The sequence below is a fragment of the Daphnia carinata genome, chromosome 2 (genome assembly GCF_022539665.2).
Source record: "Daphnia carinata strain CSIRO-1 chromosome 2, CSIRO_AGI_Dcar_HiC_V3, whole genome shotgun sequence".
NCBI classification, from domain to species: Eukaryota; Metazoa; Arthropoda; class Branchiopoda; order Diplostraca; family Daphniidae; genus Daphnia; species Daphnia carinata.
In genome coordinates, this window is record NC_081332.1 from 827,773 (window position 1) to 841,875 (window position 14,103).

Genomic DNA, 14,103 nt, shown 5'->3' on the forward strand with positions numbered 1-14,103 from the left:
ACAAAAACCGTTGTTAAAGTATAGACGACATCGAATAATAACATCATTTCAATACCTTTACCTTTTGGCAATGAATAAAAATGGAAGGTGCAGAAGCCAACAGCTGCGGGCGTGATCGCCGTCGTGGCGCCCAACGTGGCCGACGAAGGGTTGAAAACTCAACAACTCGTCGTCCTTGTGCTCGATCACAACGAAGATCATCACCAACCACAGGAAGAAGAAGAGTTCGATCTAAGCAAATTGGTTGGCACTTCGTGCCGGACGTCGCCCAGCAACCAGCTAAATGAACAGCAACCGAACTGCAAGAGCCGGCCACTCAGACGGATTCTTGAGCGTAAGCACAGGCCCAGTTTGAACCTACTCAACAGGTGGCTGCCGTCCAATCGGAGGCCGATTTCGATCAGCCGGCTCCAGCCCGTTGGTTGTTCCATCAGGAATGTCGTTCGACAGCCAAGAGCCCGTCGCGGTCGAATAGTCCAAGATGACAAACCGGCCCCAATGGCTGTCGTCGAACCCGTTGTCGAAGCCCAAATCCAGCCGATCGCCGTGGTTGCCGAACCCAATGTCGAACAAGTTGCGGAAGCAGTGTCCGAACCAGTTGCCGAACCCGTTCAGGTAGCCGTCGAAGCAGCTTCAGCCGATCAAGGTTGCCGAATCCACCAAAGTTGAGGAACCCGTCGCGGTTGCTGAAACCGTTGAAGCCAACCCGTTGACGAACCCGTTCAAGTTGCCTGAAACCGCTTTCCAAGTAGGCCAAACCGATGATGCCATCGTCGTTCCAGTCGTCTCTGCTGACGCCAATCAACCCGAGGCTGTCGTTGAATTCGTGCCCGTCGATCCACTGGCCGACATCGAACAACAAATCATCGCTGTTGCCGAACCGACGTCAAGCGTCGAAACTCCAGTCGTCGCTGACGTCGTCCAGGTCGATCCTCTGCCCGTCGCCGAAGTGGAACAAAAGCCCGTAGAAGACCTTGTTCCAGTCGTCGAGCCCGCACAGGAGGCCGTTCCAGTTGCTGATGAACAGCAAGTCGTCGAGTTGTCCCCAATCGCCGAAGTCGAACAGAAACCTCAAGAGGACGTTGTTCCAGTTGTAGCTATCCAGGTTGATCCTTTGCCCGTCGTTGAAGTTGAACAGAAACCCGAAGAAGACGTCGTTCCAGTAGCAGAGCCCGCACAGGAAGTCGTCGCTGATGTCGTCCAGGTCGATCCTCTGCCCGTCGTCGAAGTTGAACAGAAGCCAGTCCAAGATGTTGTTCCAGTTGTGGCTGTCGAGGAGACTCCAGTCGTCGCCGACGTTGTCCAGGTCGACCCTCTGCCCGTCATTGAAGCTACAGAACAGAAACCCGTAGAAGACGCTGCTGTTCCAGTGGCCGAAGCCCAGCCAAATCCCGACAGCCAACAGGAAATCTGGATCCAAGTAGCACCGGCCGTCCCTCAAGAACAGGACGCCGTCCAGGTCCCTTCGCGGCCATTCCCAGCTACGCCGACCTTCCAGAAACCCGAAGTGTGGATCGAATCCGACGTCGCTACGCCCAACAAAGTCGACCAGCAAGACACCGTCCTGGCCGTCCTCGAGGCTGACCAGCCGGCCAAAGTTGTGAGCCCCGTGCAGGTGGACAACTCGAAGGAACAGGACAACTCGATGGAGAACGCATCGACCGAGAAAGTGGAAACGGCCACCGAATCGAACGAGGACAACTCGGTGGAGAAGATCCAAGTGGAATTGGTCCAGTCGGGTGAGCCCGTCCAATTGCCGCAGGCCGATTCGCAAGTGAAAGTTCCAGCTGAGCAGCCGCTGATCTACCGCGAGGAGATTGTCGTTTCGTCTGGCAGCCTCGCTGTTGGTCATCAAGGGACGCCCAGGTGTCGTTGAAGCCGGCCGCTGTCATCGCCATACCCGATCGCGTCACGGCCACGGAAGTCGAAGAGCCGGCCCAGGTGCAGGCCGTCGAGTCTGATCACAAAGTGGAAAAGCCCGTCGCTGACGACTTGAAGATCGAGCAGACCGTGGCTGTCGAACAGGAGAAGGTTGCCGAGCCCGTTGTTGTTGAAGAAGAGAAGGTTGCCGAGCCCGTTGTTGTTGAAGAAGAAGGTGGCCGAACCCGTTGTTGCTGATGAACAGGAGAAGGTTGCCGAGCCCGTTGTTGTTGAAGAAGAAGGTTGCCGAGCCCGTTGTTGTTGAAGAAGAAGGTTGCCGAACCCGTTGTTGCTGATGAACAAGAGAAGGTTGCCGAGCCCGTTGTTGTTGAAGAAGAGAAGGTTGCCGAACCCGTTGTTGCTGATGAACAAGAAGGTTGCCGAGCCCGTTGTTGAACAAGAGAAGGTTGCCGAACCTGTTGCTGAACAAGAGAAGGTTGCCGAGCCCGTTTTTGCCGTACAAGAGACAGTTGCCGAACCTGTTGTTGTTGAAGAAGAGAAGGTTGCCGAGCCCGTTGTTGCTGAACAGGAGAAAGTTGCCGAACCCATTGTTGCTGAACAAGAGAAGGTAGCCGAGCCCGTTGTTGCTGAAGAAGAAAAAGGTTGCCGAACCTGTTGTTGCTGAACAAGAAGGTTGCCGAGCACGTTGTTGCTGAACAGGAGAAGGTTGCCGAACCCGTTGTTGCTGAGCAGGAAAAAGTTGCCGACTCTGTGGTAGCTGAGGAAGAGAAGGTTGCCGAGCCTGCCGTTGCTGAACAGGAGAAAGTTGCTGAACCTGCTGTGGCTGAACAAGAGGTGGTTGCTGAACAGGAAAAGGTTGCCGAACCAGTTGAGCAGGAGAAAGTAGCTGAACCTGTCGCTGTTGAGCAAGAAAAGGTTGCTGAAGCCGTTGCCACTGAAGAGGAGAAGGTTGCCGAGCCTGTTGCTGTTGAACAGGAGAAGGTTGCCGAGCCCGTTGCCGAGCCCGTCGCCGATGAACAGGAAAAGGTAGCCGAACCCGCTGCTGTTGAGCAAGAAAAAGTTGCTGAAACCGTCGCCGTTGAACAGGAGAAGGTTGCTGAAGAAGAAAAGGTTGCCGAACCAGCCGTTGTAGAGCAGGAGAAGGTTGTCGAGCCCGTTGCCGCAGAACAAGAAAAGGTTGCCGAACCCGTAGTGGCCGAGGAGGAGAAAGCTGCCGAACCCGTTGCTGCAGAACAAGAGCAAGAAAAGGTTGCCGAACCTGTCGTCGCTGAGCAGGAACAAGAAAAGGTTGCCGAGCCCGTCGTCTTTGAGCAAGAACAAGAAAAGGTTGCCGAACCCGTCATTGTTGAGCAAGAACAAGAAAAGGTTGCCGAACCCGTCGTCGTCGAACAAGAACAAGAAAAGGTTGCCGAAGCCGTTGTAGCTGACCCAGCCGCTGACGAGACGAAGAAGAGCACCGACTGCAAAGTCGAGTACATCCTCGTCAACGACGCCGGTACCCCGGCCCATGCCAAGGACGTGGCCGAAGAAAAGCCCCAAACGCAGGATGACTCTGCTGCCATCGTCGTTACCTCGGCCGATGCTGAAACCAAGCCGGCTTCCGCTCGCTTCGAGTCGCGAGTCAACAGCCGCACAAAGTCCAAGTTCGGTTTGAGATCCCTCGGTCGCCGCATCATCAAATTTTAAACACGATCCATCGCAAACGCCCTTTCCCATCGAAATAAAACCCCCCTTTTTCAAAAAAAACAAAGTGCCTTGCAATTCAAAAAATGATGACGTTTTGAAATGCAAATGAAAGCCCCACGTATTTTTTAGCAAAACGTTTGGAGACCGCAACAAAGCCATCCAGCCACGCCCTTTTCAATTTATTTTTTGTGTGTCATCAAGATGATTATTTTTAATTTCGATTGTTTTTCATTTTGAACAAAAACTCGTCTCCACAACAACCACCTTGAATTCCCAATTTCCCATTCACATTTTGAACCACCCCGTTCTCCATTTTTTACGCTCATTTTTCTTCCAAAAAACAGCAACTTTTTCTTGTTTTTGGGTCGGGATTTTTAAATAAAAAATTTAAAAAACAAAACATAAAAAAAAAAAAAATCCCCAGTCGAATCGCGTGCCGTTCCCCCAAACGCGAAAAAAAAAAATTGTTTGGTGATTGGTTATTTAAAAATTTCCATGTTTTTCTTTTTTGCCTCTCGTCTACTTGTGGCTTTAATTATTTAAAATATCCCCCCCCCCGTCCGAGTTCAAAAATCTTTTCCCTTTCAAAATTCCCTCGTGTTAACATGCCGTTCGATTCACTAATGATTGATTACAATACACACCATGTGTTTCTCCGGATTCAAACGAGCAATTCCTTTTCAAAAGCTCAGAGTCTTTTAGACGCCGTCATCGCCCATTGTAAACGAGTCTGGTCAAATGAAGGCCACATGTGTCGTGACACATCGTTTACAACGGTTTGACCTCCATTCCTTTTCGCTAAAGGATAGAACAAATAACATTCCCACACCGCCCTTCCGTGCCAACATGTGCCTTCCATCACGCTACAAGCCGGTTCCAGAATCCCCCATTTTTTGGGGGGTTGGGATTATAACCGGCTCTTCCTTTTAAAGTCATTGGCACAACTTGCATTCAGTGTGGCTACTTGGCTTTTTTTTAAATTTTTTATTTACCTATTTGTTGAACTACTAGTTGGCACGAACCGTTGACTGCACCTGTTCCAGGGTTGAACCTCAACCGGTAAAAGAACGAAAAACGGTTTCACGGTTCGCGTTGAATTATTCATTGATTTAACGTGTTTACCTGCTTCTTAATTAAACAGTGCATTCAACATGTGCATGTCTGACGAAATGTCTCGACATACAAAGGTTTATGGCACTCCCTTCTTTTCTTTTAAAAAAAAAAAGACCATAACCGGGCACTGCCTGAGGCGTTCCAGCAAAGGTTTTTCGACGTTGCATTTCAAGTGTTTGTCAAACTTTGTCACGAACTCTTAAGGCTGCGCAATTTTCGCATGTACGTGTCTATAAAAAAAACAATAGAAGAAACGGCCAAGAAAAATAAATAAAAGAGCAATGACCTTAAAGAAAATAGAAAAACGTAAATGTATACCTTTCTTATGAATTTCATTTTGTTGGCCCGGAAGGGTGAGCGCACCTGTAACTGAGGAAATTTTGAATGACCACAACTCCGTTTTGTTTTAACGGACGATGTGCAGATGTATGCAAATGATCAATAAGTATATAATATATGTACACACGTGAATTCAAAGGAGAGGGATGATACAGAGGATATGCAATGAACGAATCTTTCATTCACTGCAAATTTTTTTTTCAGAATATGAAATATCGAAACGAATGAGCAGAAGGAGAAGTAAAAAATAATAATATTTTAGAAACGGCCGTTGGTTCCTTCAGGGGGGATTCTGATGATGAATCGCACGGCCGTCCGACGAGACTTAATTTTTTTTTTTTTTTAATTCTTATTTTTTTTTTGTAAAGAAAGAAATGCCGTGAAACAAAGATAAAATCCAATCCGATTCGTTGTTTTCTTTTTAGACACCCCACCCTTGGATCGTCCCTGGAACAAAAACAAAGAGAAACGACTGTTATGGTTAGTTTGTGTCTTTCAGAGGATGGCACTAAAACTAAGAGAAGAAGCTTAAAAAGCGGCAGGTGTTTTGCAAAAGCGAATACGTTTGAAATAGGTTGGCACCAAATGCAAAAATGAGAGATGGTGGTATTTACGCGGACGGTGGCGGACGTGGATGTGGATGTTGCCCGGCCGGCTGTACGGTATCAAATTACGGACGGCCATTATCCCTGCTGTGAATAGAGAAAGCCACAACCAGCACACCCGAGAAAAGAGGACAAGAAATTGGTAGAATAAGCAAAAGGTCACAACAAGCCAATAAAAGCACAACAACAATAACCTGGCCATCTCCGGCTGCGTCCGCTGGAGAAAGCAACCCACCACGTTATTATCGCTACTAATATCATCATGATTAAGACTACCACTGCCCAGCAGAGACAGCTCATCACCTTGCGTTGAAGAGGTGACCATAGACGAAGAAGGAGCGCATGGCGGGCTGGAGACGGGACGTGGCGATTCGCATTCCTCACACTTGCTCAACGCCGGGTGGTTCTGGAAGGTGCAACGGCTGCAGTTCCAGCCGTCCGATTCATCATCCTCCTCCTCCGTCAAACTGGCTATTGGCAGCGGCATTCCGTTAAAGAACGCTGGGCTGCCAGTCGATGCTGTAGACAGAGTCGTTGATGGATTAGGGTTTTCGCTGTTACGCGTGACCAGCTCTTGATACATCCGCTGGCAATCCACCTCCAAGTTGCGCATTTCATCTTTCAAGTTTTCCAAGTCAATCACCTGGCGAGAGAAAGGAAATATTCAAATGATTTAATGACGTATAAAAAATATGAGCGATTACGGCTTGTTGGCGCTGGAGTTGATGCGGATAATGTGGCAGAATCCGGGCAATAGGTGGCGCTGGTGGTAATCGTTGGGGTACGTTATTTCTCTCGCTCGTGTCGAGGAGTTGTTTTTCTTTCGTCAATTCTTCTTGAAGGTTTTCGACTTTGCGACGCAACAGGATCAACTGTTGGCGGTCCTCCTCCAAGGAGCGACGCAAAGATTCACGTCGTTTGCATTGCTCTTTGATGTGCTCTGCCTGATCAGGTAAGCTCAACGAAGAGGTCGACTGTTGCTGGCTGAGGCCGTTCACCGGGTTAGGTACAGGCATCGCACCGTAATGCCACGGAGAATGTAAATTAGATCGCTGAACGGCCGATACTGTTCCTCCTATCATTTATGAATTTAAAATTTTAATAATTAAACAACGATTTTCTTTCAGGGAATTCGATACCTTGAGGACTGATTGTAATTTGTAGCTGCGAGTGTAATCCTCTGTGATGGTCAGTGGAGGCTGACGAGTAGGTGACGTAGGGAAGAGTGTCGGCCGCCGGTTGGAGGATGACGTTGACTGACGTCGACGATCTGGGCTGCTCGCAAAAGACTTGCACTTGAGACGACGCTTTTGTCTCCCGACCACTGGAGATGTCTGGAGGAGGCAGTGACAAATCAATGTCGGGCCGATAAAGTGGCGAGCTGTAGATCGGTGGACTAGGACCGGAAGATGCAGCTGCTGCTGCAGCCACTGGTGGTGTGACTGGCAGTGCTGGAGGAACTTTGGTAGGTGTCACGCAGTCAGTGAGAGATTTGGGTCCACCGTCGAGGGGTGAATTTCCTGCCGAAAGACTTTTGGGATTTCCCTGAGTTGTTTTCTTGACGAGGGGAAACCTGCCATATTTAGGAGCCTCTCTCTGCAGTAGGGCTTCTGCAGCTTGCCTGTTGTAACAAGCCTGTATGGGATGGCAAATAACAACAGTGGGTGAATTTCTGCACAGCAATTTTCCAACCAAGATCTTACCTTTCTGATGCAATCATTGACAACAGAATCAGGCACCTCAGGAAAGCCTTGCTTTACCTGATAAAATAGTTGTTTCAGCCCAAATTGTGTGAGTTCAATGGGGTCCATTACAGGTAACAATCCATTCAACCTGAACAAACAACTAATAATAAAATTTGTTTCATAGTACAGCACATTAGGAGGGAGGAGAAAAAAAAATAAAGAACCACCGTACTTGCAAAAGCACTACCGTCTGGCATCATTAACGTTCGAGGCGTAGGTGGGAATAAACAATAGTAGAAGGACGTGAAATATCCAAGCGTACATCGACTTAGCAAACCATAACCAATTGCAAACCAATTAGTTTGCCTATTGCAAACGTTTGGCTGGAAATTAAAACGAGAAATAGCTTTCGATTCCCAAAGGGAGACGGTTCACAATTGGAGAATGGGTCTTCTCAAATTCCCATAAAACTCACGTCAGTGTTTATTTCAGGATCGCTCGCAGACCGCCCCACAGTTTTCCCACCTTTACCATACGGCCATGTTTTGGTCTTAAGGCAACGTTGCGTAATAGTATATGCTAATAAAGTTATTCATATATTTAATGAAAATTATCAGGTTTTCAAAACTTCTTGAATTTAAGTATGTAAAACACGATTACATATTTTCTGATTTTTTGAAAATTTTACTTGTTATTGTTGTGCAACGCTGGTTACCAAGCTCGTTGTTTTTTATCAAAACGTCGTCCGTTCGAAGTTGCGTGCAAATTTCGGCCGGAAAATTCTCGAATTTAACACGTGAAACTCATTTCATAGCATAATGGCTGATAAAACGGAAGCTTTTGATGGAATTTTGTTGTCCATAGCCACCCAACATGAAGGGGGTGTTCAAGACGTAATACTATTTCTTTGTCGCTTGGTTTTTGTTTCTGTTCCATGCTTGATTTTTGTATGTACTAAAATGTTTATTTTCAGTTGCTCGACACGATCTTCAGTTTCCTGTGTCGAAAAACAGACTTTTATACTGGTGCAGGAATTCAAGCAGCTGAAAAGGTAATAATGAATGACTGACGTTGCCCCACTAGGCCGAACATGTATTTTCAGGGTAACAACTCAAAAGAGAAACCGAGAGACAGAATTCATGAAAACATGTCGTACAAGTATGTCTGAAGGCAGCAAAACACAGGCAATAAATATTAATAGCATTTATTCTGACATAGCATGATTTGGTCTCTTGCTGAATTTTAAATGTTTTCTATTCTTTTTGTCGAGAACTGATGATCACTTTCTTGTTGCTCCAGCTGCTGATGGAGAAGTTTAACAAATATAGGGTAAAGGCAGACCAGGAAACAGCCAAAAAACGAGCCGAAGTCGAGGAACGGGAAAGAAAAATCAAGGAACGTAGAGAAAAAGAGCAGAAACAATTGGAAGAGCAGGAAAAACGTGAAGCTCTCGAGCCGAAAATCAGAGAATTGACGGATGAAGAAGCCGCTGAGATGATGCAACAACAAAAGCAAAAGGAATCGTCGACGGTGGTGGCTAAAGCAGCCACAAAGGACGTTGACACCACAAAAAAGGATGAAGAAGAGGAGGATCCACAGGACGCTGGCAAACTCAAACCCAATGCCGGCAATGGTTGCGATATGCCCAACTACCGATGGACTCAGACCCTCTCCGACATTGAGGTAAAGCATTTAGACTCGGCGTTCGTTCATGTAGACTATAAAATTATATAAGTAGTTAATTGTAATAAATTTTGGATGGGACAAAAGTTTACCTTCCATGTAGACGATCATGCCGACCAAGGCCAAAAGGGCCAGAGTACAAAACGTGAGGGACAGTTGACAAGTGGTGGGTGTAGTTCGGTTTTTCCGAGTAATAGCTCCCGACTCTCCCAATAAGGTGAATCTCGTCGGCGTGCCGCAGCGATCGTAAATGTAGCTGCTTGAGACGGACATTGTCAGCTCATTGCTAGACGATGACGACGGTGGTGTAGGCGGCAAATTGATGCTATCCAAGCTATGTTGTTCCCCAGGCATTTGTACGATAGTGAGAACAGGACGAGGAATGTGAAGAGTTCCCTGGAAAAATTTTCGTTAAGCAAATTCGAAATAGTTAATAGAAGGCATTTGTGAAGGTTAAGCGCCGCATCCCCACGATGATAGAGCACGACAGAGTTCAAGGTTTTGATCGTCAAGTCCGGGTACAGTAAAATTTACCGTATGAATAAAAACAAAAAACTGAAAGTGCTAAGAGAACCTTCTCCACTGATCTATTAAAATTTTTTATTTGTGTTTTGGCCCCTCAGGGCGAGTCTACGTACTCTACCTCTATTATTTCTCCTATAGTTTCTTTGTATGGTGAGGCTGTTTATAATAGGTAGGCGCCGGTGGTGCGTTTCCTCACCAACTGGTTTTTCCCCGGGTATTGTATATTGTAAATAATAGCAAGTTTAATAATAATTGTGGAAATTCCGAGTTGAATCATATTGTCTGTATCTTTTCGCCAGCTTAGATTAGAATTCCATTGTGGTTTGACTATTGAACTTGATGGCCATTTGTCCCTTTTTGGGAGGACACTTGTAGAAGGTCACCTAGCAAAAAAAAATGCGAATACTCTTAAGCTGAAAGGGGGCACTTGCCCTTCTATCTATACGTGATCTCTGCGATGCTTCGGCCCATTCGTCCCCAACAACCTCCTACCTTTCCTGGAAACTACCTAAGAACACTGTTTGCTTCTCCAAAACTAGAAAATAACGGGTCCGTTGAATTATGAGAAGATTTTTTTTAGGGGAAAAAAAAAGAAGGGTTTTCCCGGATAACTATGGCCCATCTTGAAAAACGTACTACGGTAACCACACTCGTTTTTTTTTCCTTTTGAAACTGGTTTCCTTTATCACGGGCAGTCAAGGTCAAGGGTGAGGTCATTTACCTCTTCATTTATCTACCTTTGTATAATGGCACCACGAGCACGGGACTATGACATGTGTTGACAACGGAGAATAGAAGCAGTGGTCTTAACCAGTACGTTAACCCCAGGAATCTGTTGCCATTCGGCCTTGACATTCCGCCGTCCTCACATGTCACGTTCGCTTAACGCGTTCCCAGAAGCCATCGACGTCTTCGAAACAGTAGAATAAGTTTATTCATTCTGACCTGCTCCTGTTGATGATGCAGATATTGGCGATGGACTTGAGCGACGGGCGGGATGAAATTAGCGTTGGATGAAATCCAGTGGCCGTTGAATGACATTTTCTCGCGTCACTTTGAATATTTCCTGGTTGTTTGTTATTTCCTACTTTGTTGTGTGGGCAAAAAAAATAGGCAACCGTAAAGGTGGACTCACTCTGTGTAACTGATCCACGACCTCTCCTTCCAAACGGACCAAACCCACCTCTTCTCTCTGCTCCTCCTCCTCCTCCTCTGTTACACTCTTGCTTTTCTTTCTCCCCATGACCAGTCCCTCCCAACAGGTAGAACACCACACGATAATCTCTTAAAACTGTCTGTAGTGCCTTAGGGTGGGTTATTCCATGATTCAGTTCATAATTACAATTTTTTTTTTGGGCTGTACAGGTGCGGATCCCGTTGCCGAGGGCCGGACTCCGTTCGCGCGATCTGACGGTCGAGATCCAGAAAAATCACGTCAAGGCCGCCGTCAAGAATCAGCTGCCGGCCATGCTCGACGACCGCCTCTTGCATGACGTCAAGATGGAAGAATCAACGTGGCTGCTTGAAGATAAACAGACGGTGCTCATCACGCTCGAGAAGGTGAACAAGATGGAGTGGTGGAGTCGCCTAGTCGTGTCGGATCCGGAGATCAACACCAAAAAGATCAATCCGGAGCCGTCGAAGCTGTCTGATCTGGACGGGGAGACGCGCGGGCTCGTCGAGAAGATGATGTACGACCAGCGCCAGAAGGAAATGGGACTGCCGACGTCCGAGGAGCAAAAGAAGCAAGACATGCTCAAAAAGTAAATATTTCATTGAATAAGCAATCAGCTTACATCACGATAAGTGAACTTTTCTATTTTTAACAGGTTCATGGAACAACATCCTGAAATGGATTTCAGCAAGTGCAAATTTTCTTGAATGATTATTTTTTAAATAGAATGTTTTCATCCCACATTTCCACTATTAAGAAACGCTTAATTTCCCCCTTTTTTTCTACATTCTTTTCAAAATACATCATTCGGAAATTGGTGTTCATACCACGTGCAAGTGTTTTCATTTGAGGATTGCCCGACAGGCGTTGTTACATATAAATAACCAGAATACAATGCTGAGTGCGCCTTCGACCCCGGTGGGGTAACTAAGCACGAGATTCAGTGGCCAGAACCAGTCAGGAACTCCAGTAAGAACTGGTTCGTACCGTTGAGTGACAGCCAGGTAGACAAGAACGGTACCCTGTCAGACAAGCAAACGAGGGTTAACTAAATCAGAGTTCAATGACGTTAGAAATATATTCACATGCTACACCTTACATTGATAACCTGTATGGTTTTAGTAAATTTCCATCTGATAGATTCCCGATCGTCCATTCTCGACTGACCAAGAGCTTGGATTTGTTCCTCCAGCTTGTTTATTTTTCGCTGAGTGCGGGCGTAACGTGCAAATTCATCTACAGCAGATATGCCAGCCAACTCTTTCCTGAGTTCTTTGAATTCTTCTCTATGTATTTGTTCTTTGTCAGTTATCTTGAATATGAAGTGTGTGCCCTACAAACATGAATCGTTGGAAAGTGTTTGCTTTAGTCTAGACAACGATTTGAACACTATCTTGATGAGCAATAGGATTATGACTAATGTCATGTAGATGGTGTGCCAACAGAATGATGAAATTGATGATAGTAATAAAAGAAATATAATCAGTCATAAAAAAAAGTCTTATTTTTTATAAACTGATCTTATCTCAACCTGCCTGATAGAGATATGCATTTACATGTTTCGAAAGATGTTCAAAGTACTCTGTCCAGAACTTTCTACCTTGCCAACCTAGTCCATAAAATTTAGAAAAATATAATGAAACTAAATCAAGAACTTACCCATTTCACAATACTCGGTAATAGAGATCCAATGAGCATAAACAAAGCAACCATCCAGAACGTTATCATCTTCAAAAACGTTGGAATACACTTAGTATTCGACAGAATCGTCTGCTTTGAATTGAATCGGTTCTCGATGGAGCGATACTTCAGCCATGATCAAAACAAGCAGCATAGTGTCACACATTTGGAAGGTGAATTACCCTATTGAATTAGAAATTACAATTACGTTTTTCGGTATCGTGTCACAGGCTTAAAATATGCAGTATGAACTAGGCAATCTGAAGGCTCCGGTTAGTATGAATTAAAGATGTCCAATCCATGACGAAATGCAATGTTGCCTGAACCTTATCAGTCGTGATAAATTACATCATCATAGCAATACGATTATGGAAAAAAATTTCAGCATATTACGTGCATGGGGCTTATTTTCCATGTTTTGGTTAGTAAATGACAAATTGATAATTGACATCAAAAGGATTCAGAATGCTTCATTTCCTCACCCATCCTTATGCACCATCTTCTCGAATCTTATTGGCTAATGACGGCCATGTTTTTTCCCGCCTTTCGCAAAGGGCTGAGAGAGCTTATTTTTGCCTAAGGTTGTCCTGAAATTTCTTCGTCTCATTCTTTTCTTATCTGCGTAGATAAGGATGCACCTCCCGAGAATATGGAGCTGTGTATCTCTCGACAACAGCTACATAATTAAGTTTTCATATAATCTTATCGGTTTTCTGATGATTGTTAAGATCTTGATATAGTCATCTTATCTGTACGTTGGGATAGTGATATACGTGAGTTATATACAAAGCTGTGAAGACATCATGGCGGCGTGAGAAGGTGTGGGACGGCGTGGACGATTGTGAAAACTTGCACATCGAACTTTCCCAGCTGCGTGTATAATGGTAACGAAAAATATTAATTGGGCATCAATTGTTGGCACTGAAACGAAATTTATGATGTGTATTGTATCCATACTATCACTCGTTATTAGATTGTTGAAATTCATAGGTGTCATCACTTGGCTAACGATCTCACGTGTGCATGTGCTCCTCATGGTAACTTTTAGTTTTTGGTGAAGTGATTTCCTTTACCGACACGACAGGCCGTTTTGAAAAAAAATTACTCAACTAACATAGGTTACGCAACATGTTGAGCACGTGTTGCGACATTACAGATACGGTCGTTGAAATCGAAATTACCTGGCTCGAACTTTCACCTTTCCATCCTGAATACCTGCAGCAGCCTATTGGGTGAGAAATGTTGCTCAATCTCCTTATAAATTAAAATAATTGTTACACTATTTAGATGTGTGAATTTCTAGTACACATTTCACTTGGGACACTCAACTCCGCAGTCAACGTGGCCGAGGAAGCACTTTGCAACAAGTTGGAGGTAAAAAGATTTATATTTTACTTTCGCCAATGTCCTACAGAAATTTTCTTTTTGAAAACATTTTAGTAGTAGTAGTAGTAGTAGTAATGGATGTTTCGCAAATCGTTTGGTAAGATCTGAATTTACATAGTGTACATGTAAATTTGCTATTTGTGATGGCTTATCATCTGTGTACCCTGTACGTTTTGTCCCATTTGGCACAGATTGACGGGACAATTAGATTCGTTTCCCTCAACGTGGGTGAATCATGATCACGATCTCCAATGCCCAGCCTGGTGGGTATGAAATCCAAAGAATTTAACCTTTTGGCAGAGTTAGGTGAAAGGATATAGGGCAGGTACGGCAGTCAACATTATTT

General features: G+C 45.2%; 5 protein-coding genes across 6 annotated transcripts; 2 read left to right on the plus strand and 3 right to left on the minus strand.

The window, feature by feature from the left end:
• Positions 1-1,645: 1,645 nt before the first annotated feature.
• LOC130699616 (probable serine/threonine-protein kinase kinX) lies at positions 1,646-3,753 on the plus strand. Its single transcript, XM_059494112.1, has 5 exons — positions 1,646-1,739; positions 1,796-2,064; positions 2,423-2,488; positions 2,554-2,862; positions 2,908-3,753. The coding sequence occupies exons 1-5, from the start codon at positions 1,646-1,648 to the stop codon at positions 3,565-3,567; spliced, it is 1,398 nt and encodes a 465-aa protein (XP_059350095.1). The 3' UTR covers positions 3,568-3,753.
• A 1,326-nt stretch (positions 3,754-5,079) lies between these two features.
• On the minus strand, positions 5,080-7,865 carry LOC130699617 (mitogen-activated protein kinase kinase kinase 7-interacting protein 3 homolog). Of its 2 annotated transcripts, none has more exons than XM_057521859.2 (6): positions 7,785-7,865; positions 7,328-7,457; positions 6,764-7,259; positions 6,329-6,699; positions 5,928-6,267; positions 5,080-5,466 (listed from the first exon to the last, which is right to left on the minus strand). In XM_057521859.2, the coding sequence occupies exons 2-6, from the start codon at positions 7,433-7,435 to the stop codon at positions 5,441-5,443; spliced, it is 1,341 nt and encodes a 446-aa protein (XP_057377842.1). In that variant the 5' UTR covers positions 7,436-7,457; positions 7,785-7,865; the 3' UTR covers positions 5,080-5,440. The 2 variants fall into 2 exon arrangements, with proteins under 2 accessions (XP_057377842.1, XP_057377841.1); XM_057521858.2 differs by having other exon boundaries at positions 7,542-7,864.
• A 177-nt stretch (positions 7,866-8,042) lies between these two features.
• Positions 8,043-11,515, plus strand: LOC130699618 (nuclear migration protein nudC-like). The gene is made up of 5 exons (XM_057521860.2): positions 8,043-8,202; positions 8,283-8,360; positions 8,609-8,992; positions 10,883-11,280; positions 11,347-11,515. Exons 1-5 carry the CDS (start codon positions 8,128-8,130, stop codon positions 11,396-11,398), a joined length of 987 nt encoding a protein of 328 aa, XP_057377843.1. The 5' UTR covers positions 8,043-8,127; the 3' UTR covers positions 11,399-11,515.
• Positions 8,372-10,648, minus strand: LOC130699620 (uncharacterized). Its single transcript, XM_057521862.2, has 3 exons — positions 10,463-10,648; positions 9,085-9,388; positions 8,372-9,027 (listed from the first exon to the last, which is right to left on the minus strand). Exons 1-3 carry the CDS (start codon positions 10,556-10,558, stop codon positions 9,002-9,004), a joined length of 426 nt encoding a protein of 141 aa, XP_057377845.1. The 5' UTR covers positions 10,559-10,648; the 3' UTR covers positions 8,372-9,001.
• Positions 11,495-12,599, minus strand: LOC130699619 (guided entry of tail-anchored proteins factor 1-like). The gene is made up of 3 exons (XM_057521861.2): positions 12,351-12,599; positions 11,791-12,024; positions 11,495-11,713 (listed from the first exon to the last, which is right to left on the minus strand). The coding sequence occupies exons 1-3, from the start codon at positions 12,417-12,419 to the stop codon at positions 11,534-11,536; spliced, it is 483 nt and encodes a 160-aa protein (XP_057377844.1). The 5' UTR covers positions 12,420-12,599; the 3' UTR covers positions 11,495-11,533.
• Between the last annotated feature and the right edge of the window lie 1,504 nt (positions 12,600-14,103).

Bases quoted from the DNA above. Each gene is read 5' to 3' on its own strand.
- LOC130699616 (XM_059494112.1), top strand. From the start codon at position 1,646: ATGGAGAACGCATCGACCGAGAAAGTGGAAACGGCCACCGAATCGAAC. The intron at 2,489-2,553 runs GTAGCCGAGCCC...CTGAACAAGAAG, and splicing joins TTGTTGCTGAACAAGAGAAG to GTTGCCGAGCACGTTGTTGC. The intron at 2,863-2,907 runs GTTGCCGAGCCC...GAACAGGAAAAG, and splicing joins TTGCTGTTGAACAGGAGAAG to GTAGCCGAACCCGCTGCTGT.
- LOC130699617 (XM_057521859.2), bottom strand. From the start codon at position 7,435: ATGGACCCCATTGAACTCACACAATTTGGGCTGAAACAACTATTTTAT. The intron at 6,700-6,763 runs GTATCGAATTCC...CATAAATGATAG, and splicing joins AATTACAATCAGTCCTCAAG to GAGGAACAGTATCGGCCGTT. The intron at 6,268-6,328 runs GTAATCGCTCAT...TTCTCTCGCCAG, and splicing joins AACTCCAGCGCCAACAAGCC to GTGATTGACTTGGAAAACTT.
- LOC130699618 (XM_057521860.2), top strand. From the start codon at position 8,128: ATGGCTGATAAAACGGAAGCTTTTGATGGAATTTTGTTGTCCATAGCC. The intron at 8,203-8,282 runs GTAATACTATTT...GTTTATTTTCAG, and splicing joins ATGAAGGGGGTGTTCAAGAC to TTGCTCGACACGATCTTCAG. The intron at 11,281-11,346 runs GTAAATATTTCA...TATTTTTAACAG, and splicing joins AAGCAAGACATGCTCAAAAA to GTTCATGGAACAACATCCTG.
- LOC130699620 (XM_057521862.2), bottom strand. From the start codon at position 10,558: ATGTCATTCAACGGCCACTGGATTTCATCCAACGCTAATTTCATCCCG. The intron at 9,389-10,462 runs GTCAGAATGAAT...AAATTTTTCCAG, and splicing joins TGCATCATCAACAGGAGCAG to GGAACTCTTCACATTCCTCG. The intron at 9,028-9,084 runs GTAAACTTTTGT...ATAATTTTATAG, and splicing joins CATGATCGTCTACATGGAAG to TCTACATGAACGAACGCCGA.
- LOC130699619 (XM_057521861.2), bottom strand. From the start codon at position 12,419: ATGATAACGTTCTGGATGGTTGCTTTGTTTATGCTCATTGGATCTCTA. The intron at 12,025-12,350 runs GTAAGTTCTTGA...TCATGTTTGTAG, and splicing joins TACCGAGTATTGTGAAATGG to GGCACACACTTCATATTCAA. The intron at 11,714-11,790 runs GTAAGGTGTAGC...CTTGTCTGACAG, and splicing joins AAACCATACAGGTTATCAAT to GGTACCGTTCTTGTCTACCT.